Source organism: Chanos chanos, chromosome 1 (assembly GCF_902362185.1).
Source record: "Chanos chanos chromosome 1, fChaCha1.1, whole genome shotgun sequence".
Taxonomy (NCBI): Eukaryota; Metazoa; Chordata; class Actinopteri; order Gonorynchiformes; family Chanidae; genus Chanos; species Chanos chanos.
In genome coordinates this window covers 59,602,905-59,627,332 of record NC_044495.1, presented here as the reverse complement: position 1 = coordinate 59,627,332, position 24,428 = coordinate 59,602,905, and the positions used below count along the sequence as shown (strand labels likewise).

General features: G+C 39.4%; 2 protein-coding genes and 1 pseudogene across 4 annotated transcripts in view; 1 reads left to right on the top strand and 2 right to left on the bottom strand.

Annotated features, from left to right (window-relative positions):
* The window catches only part of LOC115805757 (tripartite motif-containing protein 16-like), a 117,100-nt gene that overhangs the window by 54,557 nt on the left and 38,115 nt on the right, over positions 1 to 24,428 (bottom strand). The gene's annotated exons all lie outside the window — the stretch shown is intronic.
* Positions 5,466 to 8,008, bottom strand: LOC115809364 (E3 ubiquitin/ISG15 ligase TRIM25-like; annotated as a pseudogene).
* On the top strand, positions 16,821 to 21,730 carry LOC115809175 (tripartite motif-containing protein 16-like). Of its 3 annotated transcripts, none has more exons than XM_030770755.1 (6): positions 16,821 to 17,408; positions 19,405 to 19,500; positions 19,721 to 19,954; positions 20,120 to 20,265; positions 20,593 to 20,666; positions 21,102 to 21,730. In XM_030770755.1, the coding sequence occupies exons 1-6, from the start codon at positions 16,821 to 16,823 to the stop codon at positions 21,629 to 21,631; spliced, it is 1,668 nt and encodes a 555-aa protein (XP_030626615.1). In that variant the 3' UTR covers positions 21,632 to 21,730. The 3 variants fall into 3 exon arrangements, with proteins under 3 accessions (XP_030626615.1, XP_030626608.1, XP_030626599.1); XM_030770748.1 differs by having other exon boundaries at positions 20,120 to 20,279; positions 20,607 to 20,666; XM_030770739.1 differs by having other exon boundaries at positions 20,120 to 20,279; positions 20,577 to 20,666.

The following is a 24,428-nucleotide window of genomic DNA, read 5'->3' as shown; positions in this document are numbered from 1 at the left end:
GATGATAAGACTCACTCTATGAGAATAATGTTGGGCTGTTCTCTCAGTTAATGAACACAGACAAGTAGTGGCCAGATGAAAACCATCAACACTCTCACTTATCTGTCCTTTTCACCATATGTGGTCATCGTACATTATGTCATGTATCAGAGTGTGTCAGTACATTGTCAGTGTATCTTATAAATGTCATGTGTCAGAATGTATCAGTACATTGTGAATTATGGTTGAGGGACAGGACAATACTCTCTCCATCTCTCCATCGTCTTCTGTTATAAACACTAATCCACCAGACCACACAGTACTGTTGTTGTGTTTGTTTATGTTTGACTTTATTAATAAATATTTCCCAGTTTAATTCTGTATTGTGTAGAAGTGTGAAGTGAATGTTGAAATCATCTAACTCAACTATGTGTATAATGGAGAGGTGAATGTTGAAATGATCTGCATCTGTTCTATATAAAACTGATAAGTGTTTCCTCCAGAGATTTAAGTAAAAAAACTACACTTTCATTTGAAAACACAACACATCCATGTAAAGAATAGTTGTGTGCTCACACACATACACACAAACACACACACACACACACACACACACACACACACCTGTGGCATTCTTGAAATGATACTCTTAGAAGCGTCTATTTCTGTCTATTTCCACTTTTACTCAAATACAAAGACAAATACAAATAATTTTGCTGCCTCAAGAAATACAGATACAAATGCAAATACTCTCTGCACATCCCTAATCTGAGTGTATGATAAAGCATTCCCTAGTTTACTGAGAGTGGTGATCCAAGAACTTAGCTGTACAGGAGGAGTGAATTTGAAGAGTATTGTTGTTCTTGCTACTGTAATGCTATTTAATGTATGTTAAACTTAAGGTGTAATTCCTTTGAATAATTTCTAGATTCACTGTTCAGAGTGCTGAACTGCAGTTTTTATCAGTTTCTCCACATTATGAACAGAGAATGGATATCACATGGTACAGACACTTTTTTTCTAGGTAAATCAGAGGACAGCTAATGCAGAAATAAGGGAACAACATCCTTTGTCTCCACAATGTGCTTAGCTTCTCAGTGATTTACAGGTGAAATGATACAAAGTATTAGAGCGGTAGAAAAACAAACAAACAACAACAACAAAACCATAACGCTGCATAAAGTGATGATTGTGAATGATCACTGACAAGAATCCTTCACCATTTTACTATTTTATCAAGCTGAGAACAGAAAGTCACAGTCTTCAAATGTTTGCGGAGTTTGGTTAATGGAAAAACTTTTTTATTGATGGATATTACATACATTTTTAAAGGCAGCTTTTGCTAAGTCTATGGTTTCCCATTAATGTTCCAATCTGAGATTTTTCCCGTTTTCTCCCAACTAAGAGTAAGAATAAGCAATTACCACATACACATGTGCCACACTGTGTGAAGAAAGCTGGGTGCAATGGTGGGTCAGAACTTTCTTTATTTAAACCCAACATAAGAGGAGACTTCAAAAGACTTTCAAAAGCAGGTTCAGAACTTCAGACAAATGGGGAAATCCAATGTAACATAGTGTGAGCACCAAACGACGCAAGACAAAGAACCAAGGCAAAAGCAAGATCACTTACACCAAATTAAACGAAGCTCAACTAACTAAAGTCAGGTGGAAACAATGATTAAACTAACAAGACCAAACCAAGCAACTAAGAACAAACCAAAACTGACCATAAGAGGGGGAAACAAAAGGAACAGGGCATAACAGTACCTAAACTGACCACTAGAGGGGTGAAAAATAAGATAAACAGAGGGACAGAGGGGGATAGGGTGTGACAACATGACAATTTTATGGCACAATCCCCAGTAAAAAAGCACATCTTCTGATAGACAGTAAAACATATACCTACAATAGATTGACTGGAACATTCTGTGAACTGATATAAATGCATAAAGACATGTACATTGGCAGTGTTATGAGTGTGGTCTGCGAATGAAAAGATCTGTTTATCATGTCAGATTTACTCTCAGAACCAGAGTGGAGATGCATGTCTTTGGTTAATCATTTATTTACATCATTAATATTTCTATCATGAGATGGAGCATTTAATAAATGATACTGATGATCTCTGAGAATGTGTTGTCCATATATTTGACACTGAAGAAGAAAAAGTTTCTCTGAGAAGTACAAACACCAGGATGTTGCGCTGGGTAACTCTCTATATCCAGATAGCACAGAAAAAAATTGGTTCTCCATAGTGTAGCTCAATGGGACATTGGCCCAGCACTGGGCTCCTCACTGACTGACTGACTGAAGGAAAGTTCTGACTGAGTACTGAAATGGTTCTTCCAGCAGTTAACTGTTGTCTTGTCCTCTGCAGACTACTCACCCTGAGAGACTTCACAGCCTGTTTCAGTTACTGTGGCTTCTTCTCTCTCCTCTATTCTTGCTCATCTTCTGAGCTGTCCCATCTGTGGACAAACAACACACTTGTCTCTGACACTGCTTCTTATCAGCAGCACGTTTGAGTGGATGATTTGAAGCACTAGATTACAGTATTAGAAATAGAGAAATACAGGTAGATTAAATAGAGAAAAAAAATTCAAATTCAGCATTTAATTAATCTAATAAGTGGAAATTATCTTTGAGTACAATTAATTCACAGATATCGAGTTATCACATTACTTTCATAGTCACAACAGTTCAAATTTTTAAAATATTTTCCTAAATGTTTTATTTCCTGTCACTTGGAATGTGAGGTCTGTATGTGTAATGTGCCACCTACAGGCGTGTTGGTGAAACTACCACATTGTACTGAACATCTAGTTCAGTTCATGTGGTTTAGATTAAAGTCCAGTCATAGCACAATAAATTGGTGACACAGTGTGAATGAATGAAACATTAATGAGATAATAGCAAGATATCCAAGAAAGTGTGAGCTCACCCTCTCACTGCAAACACGTACTTCTTGTATCATTGTTACATTATGAAATTTATCTTTCTGCTGTGTTTCTATCTTTTTTTTTCCTTTCTTTTTTTGGCAGTTTTCAGAAAGTTCTGATTACTTAAATGGTTCTTCTGGCAGCTAGATGTTGTCCTCTCCTCTGCTGACCACTCACCTGGTAATTTTCCCGTTGCCTTTGGTTTCTCTGCTGAGGTTGTCTCAGGATCTCTCTGAACTCTTCCTATGGACAGTAAAGATGGCAGGGCCACAGTGTGCAAATAAACATCTGATTAAAAAAAAAAGTTTCTGTGGGGCATAAAGAATTGCAGTTTACAGTATTAAGAGGATGAATAAAAGTGTAACAAAGGGAAATTAAGAAAAAAGTTAAGTGCCAACATTCAGTATTTAAATTCCCAGGGATCAGTTTTGAGTGCCTTTTCCCAGTGTTGAAAATTATATATTATATATGACTAATAATGTTATTGTTAAAATGTCTCTCTCACTCCTGCTTTCCTCCCCTCTGTTTGTATGTATAAAAGTTTAAACATTAACTTTGCAATCAAGTTGTATTTTAATGCAGGTATTTTTGAATTTCAGACCTGTACAGATCTTTCTGAAATACAGAGCAGAATTTTTAAAAAAAAAATCTGGATAAACATAAACAAAATCTAACAAACAGTAACTGATACTGATAAACATAAATTATACTAAACATAAAAAAACTGATAAACATAAAAAAAAATCACAAAGCAAAACCTCTAAATTTTAAAGTGATGATTGTGAATGATCACTGACAAGAGTCCTTCACCCTTTCATTATTTTATGTGATATGTATAGAGTAAGAGTAAGATCAGAGTCCTGTCTCTCAACCATAATTGACTCTGATACATGACATTTATAAGATACACTGAGAATGTGCTGATACATTCTGACACATGACATTTATAAGATAAACTGACAATGTACAGTGAAAAGGACAAATAAGTGACAGTATTCATGTTTCCAGTTTGTGCTCTGCCCGTCCATGTCCATCAGATAGAAACTCTTCCATCACAGTTTACTCCTGTAACTCTCTCTCTTGAACGCCACACTCAAATGCCTGCTTGAATGCACACATGCACACTCACACTCTCTCTCTTTCTCACACACGCACACACACACTCATCACCACACACTCAGATCATACATCTGTTTGCCCTCTACTATAGACATCATAGTCAGATTCAGGAATGATACTTTTTAATTGCAGATCTGAATAGCTGATGACATATTAACCCTAAATCCTACATAGAGGGGCTGGGTGAGTGTGGTCTGGACTCTGTGGAGGAGGGTCATTGTGTCAAACAGAAACATTACTGAAGGACAGAGTTCCTGCCTCCTGATCCAGACACACTCCTATTCAGGAATGACTGGGGACTAGTGGGATACCAGTCTCATTATTATTTGTGTGTGTGTCTGATTACTGAAATGGTTCATAAAGCAGCTCACTGTTGTCCTCGACTGACTACTCACAGTGACAAAATTCTATATGAGTGTTCTGTGCCCACCTTCTGTACGGGAGGTTGTGCAATGGGGTACCATCTCTGTGGAGAGCGGCTGGTCTTTCTGTACTCTGCCAGTTTTGGCCTAGAGGAATCTGATATAAGACAAAAAGATGAAATTTCAGTCAAATCTAGAAAGTTCTGATGCTACACTGTCAGATATTTTCTCTTTAATGTACTTGGTACTTTAGGGTTGAGAGAATTGTAAGGATTGTCTAAGAAAGTTTAATTTCAATAAAGATATTTTATAAAAACATTCTAACCTTTTTTTGATATATTGACTATCCCCTTACTGAGGAATTCCTCTAGTTTTTTTTTCATGTCTGAGACAGATTTCCTCATGTCCTCAAAAGAGAAGACTGGTTTAATAGTCACACTGGGTGACTCTTCAAATCCAGAATGATCAGAGAGACACTGGAAACTCTACAGGGAAAAAACACACACGCACATAATAATAATACTAATACTAATACTACTAATAATAATAATCTTCATAGTGCACGTGGGAAAGAAAAAAGTCCCCAAAAGACCCAGGTGCAACAGGGAAAAATGAAAGAAATCTTGAGAAGGACCACAGAGAGAGGAGACCCCTTCCTGGCCTGACAGGAGTGCAAGACATGCTGACCCAGAAGACAATTACAAACAGTACAGATATAAACCACACTAGCAGATAAAATAAAGATAACAAAAGAAACAGGGGGGCAACAGATCTCTAATACAGTTTACTGAGAGTAAGCTCCAGAAAAGATCCATTGTGAGGGACACCCCACTCTGTAGATGATCAGAGTCAGTGATGTTACCTGGAGGAAATGGATGTGATCCTCTGTGTGTGAAAGCTGCTCCAGCTCAGTGTCTCTCTTCCTCAGCTCAACAATCTCCTGCTCCAGTTTCTTTATGTGATCTTCAGCCAGACTCAGTTCAGTCTTCTCCTTAGCTCTGATCTGATCTGTCACCTCAGAGCGTCTTTTCTCAATGGAGCGGATCATCTCAGTAAAGATCCTCTCACTGTCCTCCACTGCTGTCTGTGCAGAGATCTGTGAGGAGACACACAGAGAGGAGGGGAGTCCATTTGAAGCAGCACTCTCACTCAGCTCTTACTGGAAGCCCAGACAGCCTGTTCTCCACAGTGTAGCTCAGTGGGATTGGACAGTGGCCCAGCACTGCGCTCCTCACTGACTGAGGGAAAGTTCTGACTGAGTACTGAAATGGTTCTTCTAGCAGTTAACTGTTAACCTCTGCTGACTACTCACCCTGAGAGACTTCACAGTCTGTTTCAGCTTCTTCAGCGCCTTCTCTCTCTCCTGGATTCTCTGCTGGGATTTTCTCTGGGTCTCCTCCAACTGTCTCTGTGGACAAACATCACACTTGTTCCTGATACTGTCTCTCATTTTCAATAATTACTCTGGTTTAAACATGACAGGGCCACAATATGAAAATAAACATGTAATTTAAAAAAAAGCTTGAGTGGAGGGTTTGGAGCAGTAGATCATAGTATCAAATAGAAAAAGAGATGGGGCTTTAAAAGAAATCTAGAGAGAATTAAGTTTCAGATTCAGTTTCAGATTCAGATTTCAGTCCGACCAGTAGGAGTGATTTTTCAAATTAATGGAAGTTCTCTCTATATCCAACGGATCTGAAAATGTTCCAACAGTAAAATTCCAAAGATACTTTCCATATGAATTGTCTCTTGGGATGTGAAATCCATATGTCCAATGTGCCACCTGCAAGGATGTTGGTGAAACTACTAACGTTCTACTGAAAGTTTCATTCTTTTTCAGCACTTGTTACGTCCTTGTGTGTATTTTGCTTGTGTTTGGCTTTGGTCTGTTCCTTTGTGTTTCCCTGTTATGTTATGATAGGGCACCCCATGGGCGGATGACGCCCTAATTGCTCGCTCAACCTGTGGACGTGCCGTTGGGGGTCCTGCCCACTAAAAAGGCGTAGTTCCGCATTGTCAAGAGCCACGTTGAAGTCATGCCATGCCACACCACAGTTTGTCACCACAGCTGCGTTCACCACTTTTAGAGAGAGAGAGAGTTTTTTTTAGAGTTTATTGCACACCCGGCTGGCCTAGAAGGGGTCTCCTCTCTCTGTGGTCCCTCTCAAGATTTCTCCTATTTTTCCCTAGCATCAGGGTTTTTTTTGAGGAGTTTTTTCCTGCCCGCTATGAGGATCAAGTCAGGGGGGTGCCACCCTGCTCCAGTTGTTGCAATCCTGTGGGCACGTAAAGCCCTTTGATACTGTAAACAGTGATATTGGGCTTTAAATAAACTCTGCTTTCCGGGATCGACCCGCTCCCAGCCAGGTTTTGTGGGGACTTAGTAGCTTTACAAGCCGTAGTTTTCATTCATTCTCCTTTTTCATATCTCATCTGTATAATAAGTGCTTTAAAATATACCGAGCCTTGTCCCGCTGTTTTTTGCCCGACAGTGCCATCTCACCTCCTTTTGTTCATGCGTGATGAATTAAATAGAGTACAGTTGTGCAATTGCCCCCCCCCCCCCCCCCCACCCCTCCTCCTCACTACAAACATCTTATTACCATACAGCTGGAGATACCCACATGTCCCACTGTGAGGAAACCATAAATGAAATAACCACAACAATATAGCTCGTTATGCACAGGCTACAATATTTGCCATGAACGTTTTGATCCACACTGTGAAAATGAACTTTATATCATTTCATTGCTGTGGTGGTGATGGATTTTGGCTGTTGCTGTTTTATAAGTGTGGACTTCACACCTGAAACACTCAGTCATTCAGATTATGACATGAACAATTGTTTAGTAAGCATACATTTCTAATGATGTATATTCAAGGGTTTTTTTTTTAGTTTGTGGAAACTTGAAAAGTTTTCAGAGTGAGAAACCTTTGAAGAATATTAATTATGTTCAAAATCAGAGCTGGCCTAATCCTATCACAACAGGAGCTGGAGTATTTTAGTTTCTTCTCTTACCTGTTTCTCAGTCCTTTCAGCTGCTGCTGAGACTGTATCATGGCCTTTGTGTTCATCCATTGAACACAAATAACAGATCATTTTTTGGTCAGTGCGACAGTAAATCTCCATTACTTTGTCATGTTGAGAGCAGATCCTGTCCTGTAGTTGTGTAGAGGCTTCAACAAGCTTGTGTTTCTTGTAGGCAGGAGAGTCATAGTGAGTTTGGAGGTGAGTTTCACAAAATGACACCAGACACACCAGACAGGATTTAACAGCTTTGAGTTTTCTCCCAGTGCAGGTGTCACACTCCACATCTCCGGGTCCAGCATAACAGACAGCGCGACGAGCAGCTTGGAGTTGTTTCTTCCTCAGTCTCTCAGCCAGTTCAGCCAGCATGGTATTTTTCTTCAGAACAGGTCTTGGGGTGAAGATCTGTCTACACTGGGGGCAGCTGTAGACTCTTCTCTGATCATCCTGATCCCAGTAGCCCTTAATACAGCTCATACAGTAACTGTGTCCACAGGGAATAGTCACTGGATCATTCAGTAGATCCAGACAGATTGGACAGTTGAATGAGTCCTGGAGAGATAAAGGAGCTTCTGCCATTTTGTGATCACAGCAGCAGAGGAACAACTTTGGTTTCGTTTCACTAGTTGTCAATGCTGGAGAGTGGGAGTGGTTTCATGCAGTTCTTACCTGTTTGTCAGGAAGTATTGTTATAGTTTTCTCACAGGGAAAGCATGTCAAAGCAATTAGTCATTCCATTCATAACGATGTTCCAGTCGTCTTCGTGATGAGGACAGCGATATAAAGGTTTCATGAGTGCTTAGGTCCTTGCTGATAACACTGAACTTGTGAACATATTTTAACATGTTCAGAACAACAGTCAGTTTTTTGTCATTGTGTTGCATATGGTTGAGTCATAGAGACGTTTCCCTTGAAAATGATAAAATGGTACGTCTTTTCTGTTTATTCTGTAACAGTGTAGAAATCTTCTTCAATCTGACATTTTTATTTCACTCTCTTAACCTTCTTTTCTTCTAATCAAACTCTCTACTAACTGACAAGAACCTTTTCTACATCACTTACAAACTGTTTTTCTCTTAAAGGTACAGTGGGCAATTGTGTCTAAATGCAACAGCAGAAACAAACAAACAAGCAAACAAACAAGCAAATAAATAAATAAACAAATACATAAATAAGTCTACAAAATGCTGGAGGGGACACAAACAGTATAATTAAGGGGGGTGTACCACACTCTCCCCTGCACAACTAAATGTCGCCCTGACATTTCCAGCCCCAGTTCACTCTGTGTTAACAGTTTAATTGGTTAGAGGTTAGAAGAGTCCAGTGTTCAAGACCCACATCTGATGACAGATTTCACATAACACACATCTCTTCTTATATGTCATGGTTCAAACAGTGGGTGTCATTGTGCACTATGACAACCAACCATTTACTCTACTGTGTCCGCGGGAACCTTCTCTTGACTAGCATAGGTGTGATGTTTGACCTGTACATAGAATCTCACACTTTCACTAATTCCAGTGACTCAAAATCCAACCTCTCTCTCTATTTTGCTGTATGAGTCCTTTCACAGTCCTTTTCATAAACACATTGTCTTACAACAACCACCTCTGCGTCAACAGTCCTTCAGTGTGTGATTCTAAATGCATGAACTGACTTCCTCTTATCTTGTAGGCCTATAATAACTTTAAGTAACTCTTTTTAAACACGTCTTTTAAACACATTTGAATCAGCTACCTTGACTTTAACATCGATTGGCTTAAGCATAGACACCCTCAAAAGAGAGGACTGGATCGGCAGTCATGCTGGATAACACTTCATGTTCCGAATCAACAGAGAGAGATGGGAAATAAACAAACAAGAGATAAAGAAGCACAAGCAATGCAGGCATGGGCACAGAAACTCTCCTAGAGCTCTAATACACTTTAGTGAGAATAAGTCCAGAGAAGATCCATTGTGAGGGATACCCCACTCTGTAGATGATCAGAGAGTCAGTGATGTTACCTGGAGGAAATGGATGTGATCCTCTGTGTGTGAAAGCTGCTCCAGCTCAGTATCTCTCTTCCTCAGCTCAGAAATCTCCTGCTCCACTTTCTTCATGTGATCTTCAGCCAGTCTCAATTCAGTCTTCTCCTTATCTCTGATCTGTTCTATCATCTCAGAGCGTCTTCTCTCAATGGACTCAATCATCTCAGTAAAGATCCTCTCACTGTCCTCCACTGCTGTCTGTGCAGAGATCTGTGAGGAGACACACAGAGAGGAGGGGAGTTCATTTGAAGCAGCACTCTCACTCAGCTCTTACTGGAAGCCCAGACAACCTGTTCTCTACAGCGTAGCTCAGTGGGATTGGACAGTGGCCCAGCTCAGTGGGATTGGACAGTGGCCCAGCACTGGGCTCTTCACTGAGTGACTGAGAGAAAGTTCTGACTGAGTACTGAAATGGTTCCTCTAACAGTTAACTATTGTCTTGCCATCTGCTGACCACTCACCCTGAAACACTACGACTAGCACTCATTTTCCATTTTCCTCGTGTCCCGATTGGCCCAAAGCCTTCACATTCCAGTCCCATTTGATGTGAGACCCAATTGCAGTGTCCATTTTGAGGTTAGAGGTAAGGAAGCAGCCAAAACGCCTCCTTTGGGGGGCCAAGATTTCATTGGAGCGTTCTTGGAACTTGTAACCTTTTTGTCTTGAACAGGCCAATGTCACAAACAGCAGGGAAAAATTGAGGGTTCTGGGTCAACAGGAAGCATCCAAAGAAACAGGGATCTGTCTGATCCCATTTCCAATATATTTGACTGGGTCTGTATATTGACATTGACATCCTCCTTAAAATATGCAGTGTCTAAGTCAAATACACTGGAAGTGGGAATTCCCAGTGACCATATTAATGTGCTCTTAGTGATGTTTGAGTGCATTTTTTTACTTTCTCTGAACCTGCCCATTTTCACATTAGTAATAGTGTTTTTAGTTCCCCCTTTGTACCCTGGTTTGCTACTGCTGGTGGTTTAGTTTGTATTGTCTTGATCACTGCAGATGAAGGACGGTGAGTAGATGTGGTCCTGGTTGGTCCAGTGACCGTTTATGGTCTTATAGATATTGGATTACAGATAACTTAATTCAAAAATAAAATAAACAATCAATTGAGAAAGAAATGGCGCACAGCAAGTCAACAGACATCACGGCCTGCGCTGCATAGCACAGCACAGTCAAAAGACTGTTTGCCCTCTCAGCCACGCCCAGATGCTGTGGCTCCCAGTTCTTAACGCCCTCCCCCTGGTTTCCACCTTCAACAACTATCCTCTGGGGCGGTGGACGTTCACCTGTGGCCATACACAATCACTCACACACTACTAACAGCAAAGAAAGGATGAAAATCCACTCAGAATTCAATTTAGCTCCTACACACACAATAGCTTGCTGTGGTGAAGACTTCTATAGGAGTACTATTGCCAAAACTCTAAGGCTTTCCAAAGCTGAGACCTGAGGCTCCCACTTCCAAAATATTCCATTCATTGTAATATATAGCTCCTATGGGATTGTATGGTGTGTGTTACATATCCTGATTATATGGACATAAGGAGAGATTTGACAGGTTTTGGATGGTTTTGTGCCGACAGGTTTGCCTGGAGTCTGTTACTGGGAGGTTAAGTGGATTGGAAATATACATCCACACCCAGCTCTGAGTGCACAGCTTAGCACAGTTTATGAACAAAACTTGTTGATAGAGCAAACTGTTGATAGAGCAAAGCTTCCTTGTTTTCTCACAATTTCTGCGGTTGGCTAGACTATATCTAGTCTTAATTGTAAAATGATATACTAAAAGAACCGTGTGACAGAGCCGTTTACCTGCATTGACAGTTGATGAAAATGTCAGAAAACTTATGAGAGCATCCAGTCTCTTCATTGTGCAGAAGGAACTCCCTAAAATAGCATTGTGGAACACCAATTCGTTGAACATGTCACGGATTAAAACGATGGCAACAAATCTGAGTTTTCTGTTTTGTTCGTGTGTCCGCCGATACAGAAGCCTCTGTTTGTTAAGCTTAAATCAGAGTAATTTAACACCCTCTGTGGTTTCCTACTTGCTGTTGTGGGAAGTCCCGTTAAACTCCTCAGTATGTTTGGTCACAAGGTTCTCAGATTACACCCATATTCGTCCCTCCATTCCGTCAAAGCATGACTGTCGACCTTTCCTTCCTCTTTCCTTACGGACCTTTATTATGTTGACGTGGTGAACACATGCTGCAGTATTGAAGACTTATTATCAGTAGGCAATTTGTAGGGGGGATAAGGGGGGATGCCACCCCCCTTGTTAGGAAAATGACCAAAATGTACCCCCTTTGTTAACCTGCCATCCCCCTATATACTATATGGAGTTGCGTCAGTGATCATTGGGCCCTCCCCCCGTTACCCCAGTTAAAAAATAACAAATCACCTACATCTTATAATTATTATTATTATTATTATTATTATTATTGTTATTATTATTATCATTATTGCTGTTGTTGTTGTTGTTGTGGTTTTTGTGAGCATAAAGGAGTAGGACATACAGAGACGCTAGAGGGTTTACAAAATAGCATGCAATATAAATATTTGCAAGGAGGTACAGAGGCTGATAGTTTTAATAGTTTTACTGTTGGTGGGGTTCACAATAGATTTAACATACTGCTTGACTTCCTGTTCAAATGGAATTACTAGAGGTTCTTGGTTACTAAATCTACATCTATGCATATGACATTTGTCAAGCAAAAGGACAAGGGCTGATGAAATAATATTCATTATTTTGGACTGATCATAGTTGCAGAAGCCAAACAGTATATTTTTATGCGACAAAAAAAATTATTACACAGATGATGTTTTATAAATATGACTATGCTGACAGGTCAAAAAAACATGAAATATACTGGTTTCTGTACACACATTACTTTATGAACAGTCTCAATATCAGCCCTCAACTTTTTTTGGGTGGATTGTAGATGGTTAATATTACTTAATTAATTTGAACGAATTAGGTAGCTATGGGAAAGCAAATTATGTTTGTGTATTAGGAACTTTGATAAATGCATTTGTTTAAGTGAACAGGGCAGCAAAACAGGTTGATTAGAACAGTAATAACACATTAAAAAGGGGGAGGCTGCCTAAAACAGAGGACATAATGAGTTTTGATTTCCAGAGAAATCTGAATAATGTTCTATCTGTCCATTTACGAGTAGAGTTATACACATAAAGAGAGCATGCTGTTTATGTCATTCTCAATATCTCCTGTGGTTAGTAGAGTTCTACTTCATAGGGTCAAGTCTCTTTGCAGCCACAGGTTGAAATATTTCTGGATCCTTTCTCAATAGTTCAGTCCTCCCCTCAGTTAAAGGAGCATCTAATATCCACATTCTTAGTAACCACAATCCTTAAATAGGTGACTTGGTACTTCACAGGGATGTTGTATATGGATAGACTGGCACATTCCTTAACTGGCAGAAGTTCCGGTGTTCCGAGATTCAAATATAGAACTGAAGCTTGAGAAAATATCTTCATATAATTTATAACCTAAGGAAACTGTGATGTATTATTTGGAAATAACGCAGTGTCATCAGCTAAATAACTGTTAATCTGACAACCAGTTACTGAGATCCTTTGAGCATCACTTTAAAGAATAAATGCTGAAATTAACTGAATAGCAAGGAGAATATATGAGAACAGACATGGGGAAATAGGGTGTCATTGCCTGTGGCACAATCCAGCCTGGTCCTTCCACTGTCTAAGCATCGTTTTCCCTTTCTCCCGTTTGGTTCCTGTTCCTGGGTTCCACTCCACGTTTTGCATTCACACCAATCACCAGCCTTCCCTCAGCTCACCTGTTCACCATCTTCTCATTAGTCTGTTTTAAAGCCTTGACTCAACATTTACCCCTTGCCAGTTTTTGGAAGGATCTCTTGGGGTGTCATGTGTTTCTGATTTTTTTTTTTGCTCATGTTTTGACTTCTGCCTGTTTCTTGGATTTTTGGTCTTGTCTTGCCCTTTTGGTTTTTGGGAAATGCCTGGCCTGTTTTGCCCTCCCAGTATGTGACCTGTGCCTGCTCACTTTTGATTACTGCTTTGCCCTCTTCTGTACCTCTGTTTTTTGTATTGGACTGATCTCTAGTTTTTTAAGACTCTGCCTGGATTCAAACCACATTTTTTGCCTGATCCCCATTTTGCCTGTCTGTGAATTGACTGCGAACACTGCCAACTGTTTTCTGTACTGTTGAAATTTTTTGATCATTAAAATCACCTTTTTAAAAAGAACCTCTCAAGAGTCTGCTTCTGGGTCCATATTCCTTATCCCAGGCCTCACAGGCTGTGACCGCCTGAGACCTTTAACGCAGTTAAAACAATGTGAAGTCCCGTGCTTCACCATGTTTGGCTCTGATGAAGGAGTTTCCATGCATTACATTTTAAAAGAAATGCAGAAAAATGCCTCAAAACCAAATTTATAATTTCATTCCGTAGAAAAGAAGCCTTATAAAAACCAATAAAAAGAACAAAACTGTTTTCACTGAGGTTCTAACCAGACATTATTTGCATTGTGTCTGTTTTTCATGAAGCTGGATTGTGTTTCATCACTTTCATTTTTTCTCTTTTTTATGAGTTTTCAATTCATTGCTGTAACCTGCACAACAGATATATGACACATGCTGATTGTAACAACAGAACTGTCACACCTTGGTCCTCTCTTTCCCCCTCTAGTGGTGAAGTTTGGTTAAGGTTTTTGTTACCTCCTGGTTTCCTTGGTTCACCCTGTTAGTTTAATCATTAGTCCCACCTGTTTCTTGTTAATTTAGTCCTACCCGGTCCTGTATAAATACACCTATATTTGGCTTCGGTTGTCTGTGTGTTGTGTTAAAATGTTGTGAAGCCTGAATACGCAATTCTGTAAGTTCCAAGAAGTCTTGTGTATCGTTCTTTTAAAATAAAACTGAAACTAACCTGCACATGCATCCAGCCTCTTCAGCAAATCATGCCATGAACTGCCTCACCCCCAGGCTTCAGGATTTACACATGTGAGCAAGCAGCATTCAAAAAAGTTGAAGGCTGATATTGAGAGAGAATGTTCATACAGTAACGTATGCACTGTAACCATAACTGTAACTGTACACATACTCATATTTTGGAAAGAAGTGTACAGATTTACAAAACAGTATTTGTGTAATGATCTCTCCTTGTTCTATGAAAACATACTGCTTGGTTTCTACAACTATGATCAGTCCAAAACAATGCATATTATTTCATTAACCTTGGCCTTTTGCTTGCCAAAATGCATATACATAGATGTAGATTGAGTAAGTAATAACATTTGAACAAGAAGTCAAACAGTATATGAAATTTATTGTGAACCCCACCATCAGTAAAGCTATGAAAACTATCAAGCTCAGTACTTCCTTTTGGATTTTTATATAGTAGGCTATTTTGTAAACCCTCTTGCGTCTCTGTATGTCCTACCTCTTTATGCTCACAACATCAGCAACAACAACAACAACTGTAGTTCTCTTCTTAGTAACACAGACACAGGTTGTGTTAAAAAGGCTGCCGCTCCTTTAAGACTGAGGGGTAAGTTACCCCTTTTCCACTGCCACGGTGCCGGTGCCCGATCGAGCACCGGCACCCGCGCTTTTCCACTGACAAAATACTGGTGCCGGAGCCGAAAACTGGCACCGGCACGGCACCACAGAAATGCTGGTCCCAAAAGTTGGAACCGTTGACGTCAGAGGCTATGCAAATAAAAACCACGCGAGAACCAATCAGTTCAGCGTTTGATACGTGACGTTCTTTAGAGAGGCGGGAGTAACAAAAAACGTCTGACCAAGTAGCGGTAGGCTAAAGGATATTTGTAGCATGAAAATATGTATGATTAAAAGATGCATGAGTAACAATTTGTGTCTACATCAATACGGGCTGTTGTTTACATGTTACATGAACGTAGTCGGACCCAGAGTGGTAGAAAAAGACACTCTCTCTCTCGGCTCTGGCTGGTGCAATTAAACCACTTCATGCAGACCTTCATTTAAACACTCGTTTTAACTTTTGAGCTAAGTGACAGACTTACTATTTTCATGAATTTTGCCCCCAGAGCGAAAAGTTCTGGGACAAAATTCGTGAGGTGTTTCGCTGTGTGGAAGCCTAGCGTAAAAGTAAATTTATAAAGAGCAAGCAATGCGTTCTGTCCGACATTATTTTTTCCCCACGGAAATTACCCAAACTTTCGCTATGTAGCGTTCGGTTCCCAAACCAGTGGAAATGCGGGCCGGTTCTCAAAAGGCACCAAGGCAGCACTGGCTCCGCACCGGCACGGGCACGGGCACCGGCACCAGCACCGTCGTAGTGGAAAAGAGATGGCCAGTAGAGTAAAAGTTGCTTAGTCAGGCACGGACAAGTTTGAGAACGGCACGGGGAATCATAAGTACGGCAATTTAATAATTTAAAACCAGTCAATGCTGATAATAATAGTCGGTAGTAGTGTCGCCGGTGCGTCTATGAACAACGTAAGTTGCCTTTGTTTCTCCTATTCGTAAGTGTTATTGTTGTTCATAACGTAGTAACGGAGAATGTAACTATAATATTAGCATTCAGAGCGATAATTGTTGAATGACAAATGGAAATGTCCGCCGTAATGGTTTGTCCTCTCCCTCATAGATTTGTGTATATTCAGGTTTTGAATGTTTGAATGTTTACGATGTCGTAACGGTCAATGAGTAAAATGTTTACGGGGGAGATTAATTTATTTACTCCAGGTGGCGCATGCGCACTTATGCACGTGTGCCTTTCATATTACGGCAATGTTTTGCAAGTAGTTTGTACTGTTTAAATGTTAAGCCCATTTGTATTTTGTACTTAATATCTCTATATTTGTATTCTGTTTGCTCTTTTAGAACCACACTCACACACACACACACGCGCATACACACTACCTCAAGTTCACAAATGAGTGACAATAAAGAACCCTTAATTCAAGACTGGTGACTGGAACCCCTCTCTTACGACGCAGCTAGAGTTCTAACCGGACTCTCTACAGTGATTTGAACTATCCGAGCAGCACAGAGTTTCCTAACTTTCAGGTTGGTTCTTTGTAACGGGCATTTATTTGGGCACGTCTTATCTCACCGATGTATCCACGCCTTAATCACGCCGTGAGAACTATATTTGTAAATGAAGACTGTACTAAACACATCAACAAATTATACAGTACATAGCCTGAAGACAAAAAATATACAAATGGCACTTGCATGAATTACACAACACGTCTGCTCTGAACCAATCAATTCGAAAGCCCCTCCCTCCTCAACTCCCGGGGAAACAGAGCTAAACTTTGATTTCTCTGCCACTCGCTGTGTCTCCTGTGACTGTGTGCTGTAAAATGGCAGAATTGTCTTTATCATCTCAGGACCAATTATGCTGTCCAGTTTGTCTGGATCTCCTGAAGGATCCAGTGACTATTCCCTGTGGACACAGTTACTGTATGAGCTGTATTAAGGGCTACTGGGATCAGGATGATCAGAGAGGAGTCTACAGCTGCCCCCAGTGTAGACAGATCTTCACTGCAAGACCTGTTCTCAATAAGAATACAATGCTGGCTGAACTGGCTGAGACAATAAAGAAGTCAGGACTCCAGGCTGCTCCTCCTGCTGTCGGTTATGCTGTACGTGGAGATGTGGAGTGTGACATCTGCACTGAGAGAAAAACTAAAGCTGTCAAGTCCTGTCTGGTTTGTCTGGCCTCATTTTGTGAAACTCACCTCCAGCCTCACTATGAATCACCTGCCCTGAAGAAACATAAGTTGGCTGAAACCCCCACACACCTAAAGGACAGGATCTGCTCTCAACATGACAAACTGATGGAGATTTACTGTCGCACTGACCAAAAAATGATCTGCTATTTGTGTACAACGGATGAACACAAAGGCCATGATACAGTCTCAGCAGCAGCTGAGCAGACCGAGAAACAGGTGAGAAAACAATTCAAACTTCAGTTATGTTTAGTCCAGCTCTGCTTTGAATATTTTCCATATTTATCAAAGGTATTCAGTGCTCAAATGTTCACCTTTCTATAAAAAAAACAAACAATTTTAAATATATCTTAGTCTATTGTTAGAGGTTTTGTCATATTATAAGTTGCACTGAGTGAGCGATTCAAGGGTGAAGTCCACAGTGATAAAAGATTAATAGCCAACACCCATCACCACAACAACCATAAAACTGTATGAAGTTCATTTGGAATGTTTTGAACAAGGCTATGTTTTGCATATGTTGAATGAACTACAGTATATTGTTACTATTTGGTTCATGGTTACTTAAAGGAGACATATGGATTTGTACAAGTAGAATTAGGAATTAATAGTGAGAGGGAGAGCTAAACTTTTTGGGGTCTCACTGTTGTCTCACTGAAAAATGGATTATGGTGGATATCATTTTAAGAATTTACCTGCCCTAACTGAAACAAGTGTGATAACTGCCTGTGAATTAACTGCATACACACACTTGGCAGACCTGGCTGAAAATATGTTTTTTTGGTTTATGTGTCAAATATTACTGATTTTATAACTGAACAAATGAGACAGAATCAGGGAATTTACAGTCAATGAATCATGTGATTACAGATCCTATTCTCTTATATGCTCTTACTCTTTCATCTTTCAATGCAGGTGTTATAATAACTATTTAATCATTACAGCTATTTACCCCAGTAATATTTCTATTTTGTATTAGTTATATATAACATAAATAATATTGTTTTTCACAACCATATCAAAAAAAAAAAAAAAAAAATCAGGGAAAGCAAGAGTAGTTTGTCTCCATTTATTTTATAAGTCACTCATGTGAATTAAAATACTGAATGTCAAAACTTCATTTCTCATTACTTATCAATACATTAGTACTTTTCTGTAGGAGTGGGAAAGAAAAATTGAAAAAGTGTAGTATCGTAGTATTTTTAGGCACTATGGGCGCCGCTGTATCGGTATAACAATGTCGATATTTATTTCTTTAATATTATTTTATAATTTTTAAAAATGTATTTAATATACTTTTATTTTGGTACATATGTCTACAATGATAACATTGCTTATGCAGTCCGCAAAATGGCGCGAAACCTCGTTCTTCTCTTGCCGCACAGCAGAAATTGGAAAGGAAGTCCGAGTCGCCAAGATGGCTGCAAAGACATTTATACGTAACGCACTGAGTGTGGAGAGCCAGAATAATAAACTTGACATGCAACATGCCGTTTGCTACGACAGAGAATTAGAGTACGATTGATGATTAAGGCCATACAGAGGGAAAACAAATCTGAGATTTCGAGAATAAGGTCGTAATATTAGGGAATAAAGTTGTAATCTTAGGCTATGTGTTATTTTAGAAGGGAAATAGCCTATCAGAGGAGCAGCCTGACGCCTGCGTTAAAATGAGGAACGTGAAACATAGTGTGAAGTTACACTTAAGCAGGCTCAGGTTGCCAGTGACAGTCCTCTCGTCCGTTTTATTGGTTGCTGGTCATATATTTTCCTAAAAATTGTGTTTCTTTTCTCGAAATTTGACAATTTTATCCTCGTAATTTTACCATCGTTTTTTCTAATAATATGACCTTATTCTCAAAATCTTAGAATTTTTTCCCCCTTAATGTGGTCCTAATACATTATACATCTTAATAATATATGGGAGAAATAAATTGCTATATATCGCAGAATCAAATCACGATAATTCTGTATCGTAAAATGTAAAGAATCGTAATAATATCGTATCGCGGCCCAAATGTCGTGTCGTATCGTTGCCTCTGTGGCAATTCCCACCCCTACTTTTCTTCTTAATATTGTGATGTGCTGCTCCATTCTTCCCCTCCCCCTTATTTAAGATCAGAGGTTTATTTGCATACTGTGGTCCTGCTAGTTACCAGACTAATTACTGATAATGAGAAACAATCTCAGATTCAAGTGTGTTGTTTGTCTGCAGAGACAGCTGGGAGAGACACGGAATAAAACCCAGCAGAGAATCCAGGAGAGAGAGAGGGAGCTGCAGAAGCTGAAACAGGCTGTGAAGTCTCTCAGGGTGAGTAGTCAGCAGAGGTTAACAGTTAACTGCTGGAAGAACCATTTCAGTACTCAGTCAGAACTTTCCTTCAGTCAGTCAGTGAGGAGCCCAGTGCTGGACCACTGTCCAATCCCACTGAGCTACACTGTGGAGAACAGGCTGTCTGGGCTTCCAGTAAGAGCTGAGTGAGAGTGCTGCTTCAAATGGACTCCCCTCCTCTCTGTGTGTCTCCTCACAGATCTCTGCACAGACAGCAGTGGAGGACAGTGAGAGGATCTTTACTGAGATGATTGAGTCCATTGAGAGAAAGCTCTCTGAGGTGATAGACCAGATAAGAGCTAAGGAGAAGGATGAACTGAGTGTGGCTGAAGATCACATAAAGAAACTGGAGCAGGAGATTTCTGAGCTGAGAAAGAGAGACACTGAGCTGGAGCAGCTTTCACACACAGAGGATGACATTAACTTCCTCCAGGTAACATCACTGACTCTCTGATCATTTACTGAGTGGGGTGTCCCTCACAATGGATCTGCTCTTGATTTATTCTCAGTAAAGTATATTAGAGTTGTTGGAAAGTTTGTGTATCCATGTCTGTTATGTGTGTGTGTATGTGTGTGTGTGTGTGTTTATTCTCTGTAGAGTTTCCAGTCTCTCTCTGTTCATTCTGGATACAAAGAGTTACCCAGCATGATTGTCAATCCAGACTTCTCTTTTGATGATATGAGAAAGTCTGTCTCTGAAGTGATGAACAAACTAGAGGAATTCTTCAATGAGGAGACACTTAAGATACCAGACAATGGTTAGCTGAGTGTTTTTGTTAAATATTTTTACCAAAATAATACTCTGTTAAAATTACAAAAACAAACAAACAAACAAAAAAAAAACACAACACTTCATCCCATGACGTGGAGAATCCTTTGACAAATATCAGAAATCTTCTCTTTTTTCCCCTTTGTACCTCACTGTTCTCCTTAATCTTTCTGAATCACTGAATTTTATTACCTATTTCTCCAGTAAATTTATTGTTTCCAGGACACAATCTTTTCTGCTAATTTTTAATTAGTCATACTTGTCAAAGAGATATTGCTGGATTCAGTATTTTTTTTTAATCTCCGTGTGTCCTTAGTTCCCGAAAAATGGACTCTCCTGCTTTCTGAGCCCAAGACGAGAAAGGGGTTCTTACAGTGTAAGTGTACTGAAATCACATTCTCTCTCTCTCTCTCACACACACACACACACTTTCCTTGAATGCTAGATTCTGGGGACCCCCTATTGTTCTCCACTGTAACAAAAGTAAAGAATAATAACCAAACCCTAACCCTAATACAAAGCTAGCTTTCACATGTTTAGTTTTACCAATAACAACAAAATGTCTTTTTTTTTTTTTTGACTTGAGGGAGCTATGATTTTGACCCCAGTTTGATGAGGCATCCACAGTACAATAGTGTGCTTGATCAGTAAAATGTCCAAAATGCTTTAATAAGATTAATAAGCTGTTACACATACTGCAAAAAGATGTGAGTGTGTGATTGTTTAATGAGTCATAATAAATTACTGACCTCAAAAAATCTGAACTTTGAGATTTGACTGAAATATCCCTTGTTTTTACATCCCATGCCAGATTCCTTTCAGCTCACACTGGACATAAACACAGCACATAAAAACCTCCATTTCTCTGAGGGGAACAGAAGGGTTATGGGGGCTATAACACCACGCCCAAATCCTGACCATCCAGAGAGATTTGACCAGTGGTGGCAGGTTCTGTGTGGAGAGAGTTTGTCTGGACGCTGTTACTGGGAGGTTGAGTGGAATGGGTGGGTCTCTATAGCAGTGTCATACAAAGACATCAGCAGGAAAGGAAAAGTTAATGACAGTGGGTTTGGACTTAATAATCAGTCCTGGAGACTGGACTGTTATCACTCCAGTTACACTTTCCTTCACAATAACAATGGGACTAAGCTCCAGGCGGTTCCCGGCTGCTCGAGAATAGGAGTGTATCTGGATCACAGGGCGGGAACTCTGTCCTTCTACGGCATCTCTGACACAATGACCCTCCTCCACAGAGTCCAGACCACATTCACTCAGCCCCTCTATGCTGGATTTTCATTAAGCATTTTTAGTTCAATTACTCTTCAGGTTTTAGATCTTTAAAAGGGTCTTTAATAAATCTGACTGTAACACCAGTGTCAGCAGATTATCAAACTCACAGCATGAGTGTAATTATGTTAACGGATACAGACAACAGCAAAACTGTCATGTGTCAGAGTGTATCAGTACACTGTCAGTGTATCTTATAAATGTCATGTGTCAGAGTGTATCAGTACATTGTCAATGTATCTTATAAATGTCATGTGTCAGAGTGTATCAGTACATTGTCAGTGTATCTTATAAATGTCATGTATCAGAGTGTATCAGTACATTGTCAGTGTATATTATAAATGCCATGTATCAGAGTGTATCAGTAGATTGTGAATTATGGCTGAGGTACTGGACACGACTCCTACTCTCCACTGTCCTCTACTATGAATACTAATCCAGTGACTATCACCAGACTACACAGCACTTCACTGTCAAATTGTATATGTACAATAATTTTGGTTTGACATCATAAGCTTGACTTCATTGATAAAGATTTTCCTGATCAATCATTCTGTGTCTTTATGAGGCAAATGCCTAAATGGTTTGGGTGTGACCTATGTAATGCTGACAACAGAGCAGCTCATCTGAGAAAAGAAATTTATTTTGAAGAACAAATTACAGCTTCCCAATATTTACACTTCTCTGACCAACAATAGTTAATCTGAGATATCCCAAAGATCTTTCATAAATATGAAAAGGAATATTACATGTAAAGGCCTGATTTATGATTCTGATTTGGTTTGCATCCTGATTTTGTGTCCTCAGAAATAAATGGTGAACTTTTAACATGGATCCACTCTCTTTACAGTGAATAACAAAATCATGTCTTCTCATTCTCAGCAAGAAAGCAGGGGACAGGTCCATAAACTGAGAAAACCTAACACAAAACCACCAGTAGAGGGGGAGAGTGAACTAGCATATGCTACAATCTCCAGTTTGTTAGTCTTTCTGAGTTTAGTTTACTGGCTTTTTGGTGTGTATGTGTGTGCTGAATATGCCTTAGTTCCATCTAAAGCTCACTTTACTCAACAGTATATTCATTTTCGTTCATTCACTCTGTTAATTCTGCCTGAATTTAGCCGCTGTTATAAACACTGACGTGCGCTTTTCTATTCTCTAGATGTATGTTAAATCATTCCCTGGTTTACTGAGTGTGGTGATCCAGGAACTTAGTTATAGAAGAGACCTGAATTTGAGGAGTATTGTTGTACTTGCTACTGTAATGCTATGATTTAATATATGTTAAAACTAATGAGGAATTCTTTTGAATAATTTCTAGAGTGAGTGATCAGATCATTAACTGACAGTTTTTTACAGTCTCTCCACATTATGAACAGACAATGGATATCACATGGTACAGACACTTTTTTTGTGATGGTCTCAGGATTATTTTTAACTTTTGCAGACAAATCAGAGGACAGCTAATATAGAAATAAATGATTAGTATGCTTTGCCTCTAATGTGCTCAGCTCCTCAGTGATTTATAAGTGAACTGATATAAAGGATTAGAGTGGCAAAACAACAACAACAGCAACAACAACAATAACAGCAACAAAATAACGCTCATTAACGTGATGATTGTGAATGATCACTGACAAGAATCCTTCTACCCTTCACTATTTCATCATGCTGGGAACAGAAAGTCACAATCTTCACATGTTTGCAGTGGTTAATGGAAAAAAAATGATTTGACTGGTGGATATTACATATATTTTTGACAGCAGTTTTTTCCTAAATCTACTGTTTCCCATTAATGTTCTGATCTGAGATTTTTCCCATTTTCTTCCAACTAAGAATAACCAGTTACCACTTACACTTGACAATTTTTTAAACATGGACCTCAGTAATGAGCACATCCTCTGATACACATGAAGATATATACATACAATAGACTGACTGGAATGAAAAATCTGTTTAAATATCGTTTTACAGGTATAATTTTATAACAATAATCTCTTCATGAAAACCATTCAATAACAACATGTTGCTCTGTTAATTAATTTAAATGTATCATGTCATATAAATTGATCAATAGAGGAGTGTACTCTGTGAATGAAAAGATCTGTTTATCTGTTTTACAATTCAGAATTTGGTATTTCCCAGATGCCTTTAAACCAAAGTGACTTACAGTTAGTGCATAAATCAGGTTTAACTACCTCATAAGCAAAAGATCGCAGTAGGAATGCAATTTAATTATTTTGAGTTGTGAGAATATTTTAGCTTTGTGGGGTAATAGTGGATCTTTTTGTGGTGCTGTGAGTCCAATGAGAGGCAGTGGGCGGGGACTCGGGAGGAAAAAGGGGTGTGGTGTTAGCTAGTCAAGGTGGAGCTTAACGTCAAATGGAAGCCAGTTTGACTTTTGACTTTCAGATGGGCGGTCAAAACGATTTGAACTACAGCGTTGAGACAGGGGACCCCCCCCCCCCCCCCCCCCCCCCCCCAAAAAAACAAGAACCATCACTAGGTCACAGAAAACCACAAAAGGACCCACTATCCAATGTCTCACTGGTCACTATTCATTCTCTCTCTCTCTCTCTCTCTCTCTCTCTCTCTCTCTCTCTCTCTCTATATATATATATATATATATATATACATATATATTCATCTTGAAGAGACAGCTTTCAATTAAAAAAAAAAAAAAAGGAAACAAAAAACATTTTTTTAAATTAGACATTACTTTTTTTGGTTTTGTTTTTGGTTTAATGTGGAGAATGCTGCTGGGCAGTTTTGGCGTTGTGTCTATGGTACTGATTAGTGAGGTAAATGACTGCTCTCTGCAGTGCGTCCTCTCCAGCCACAAAGCCAGGTT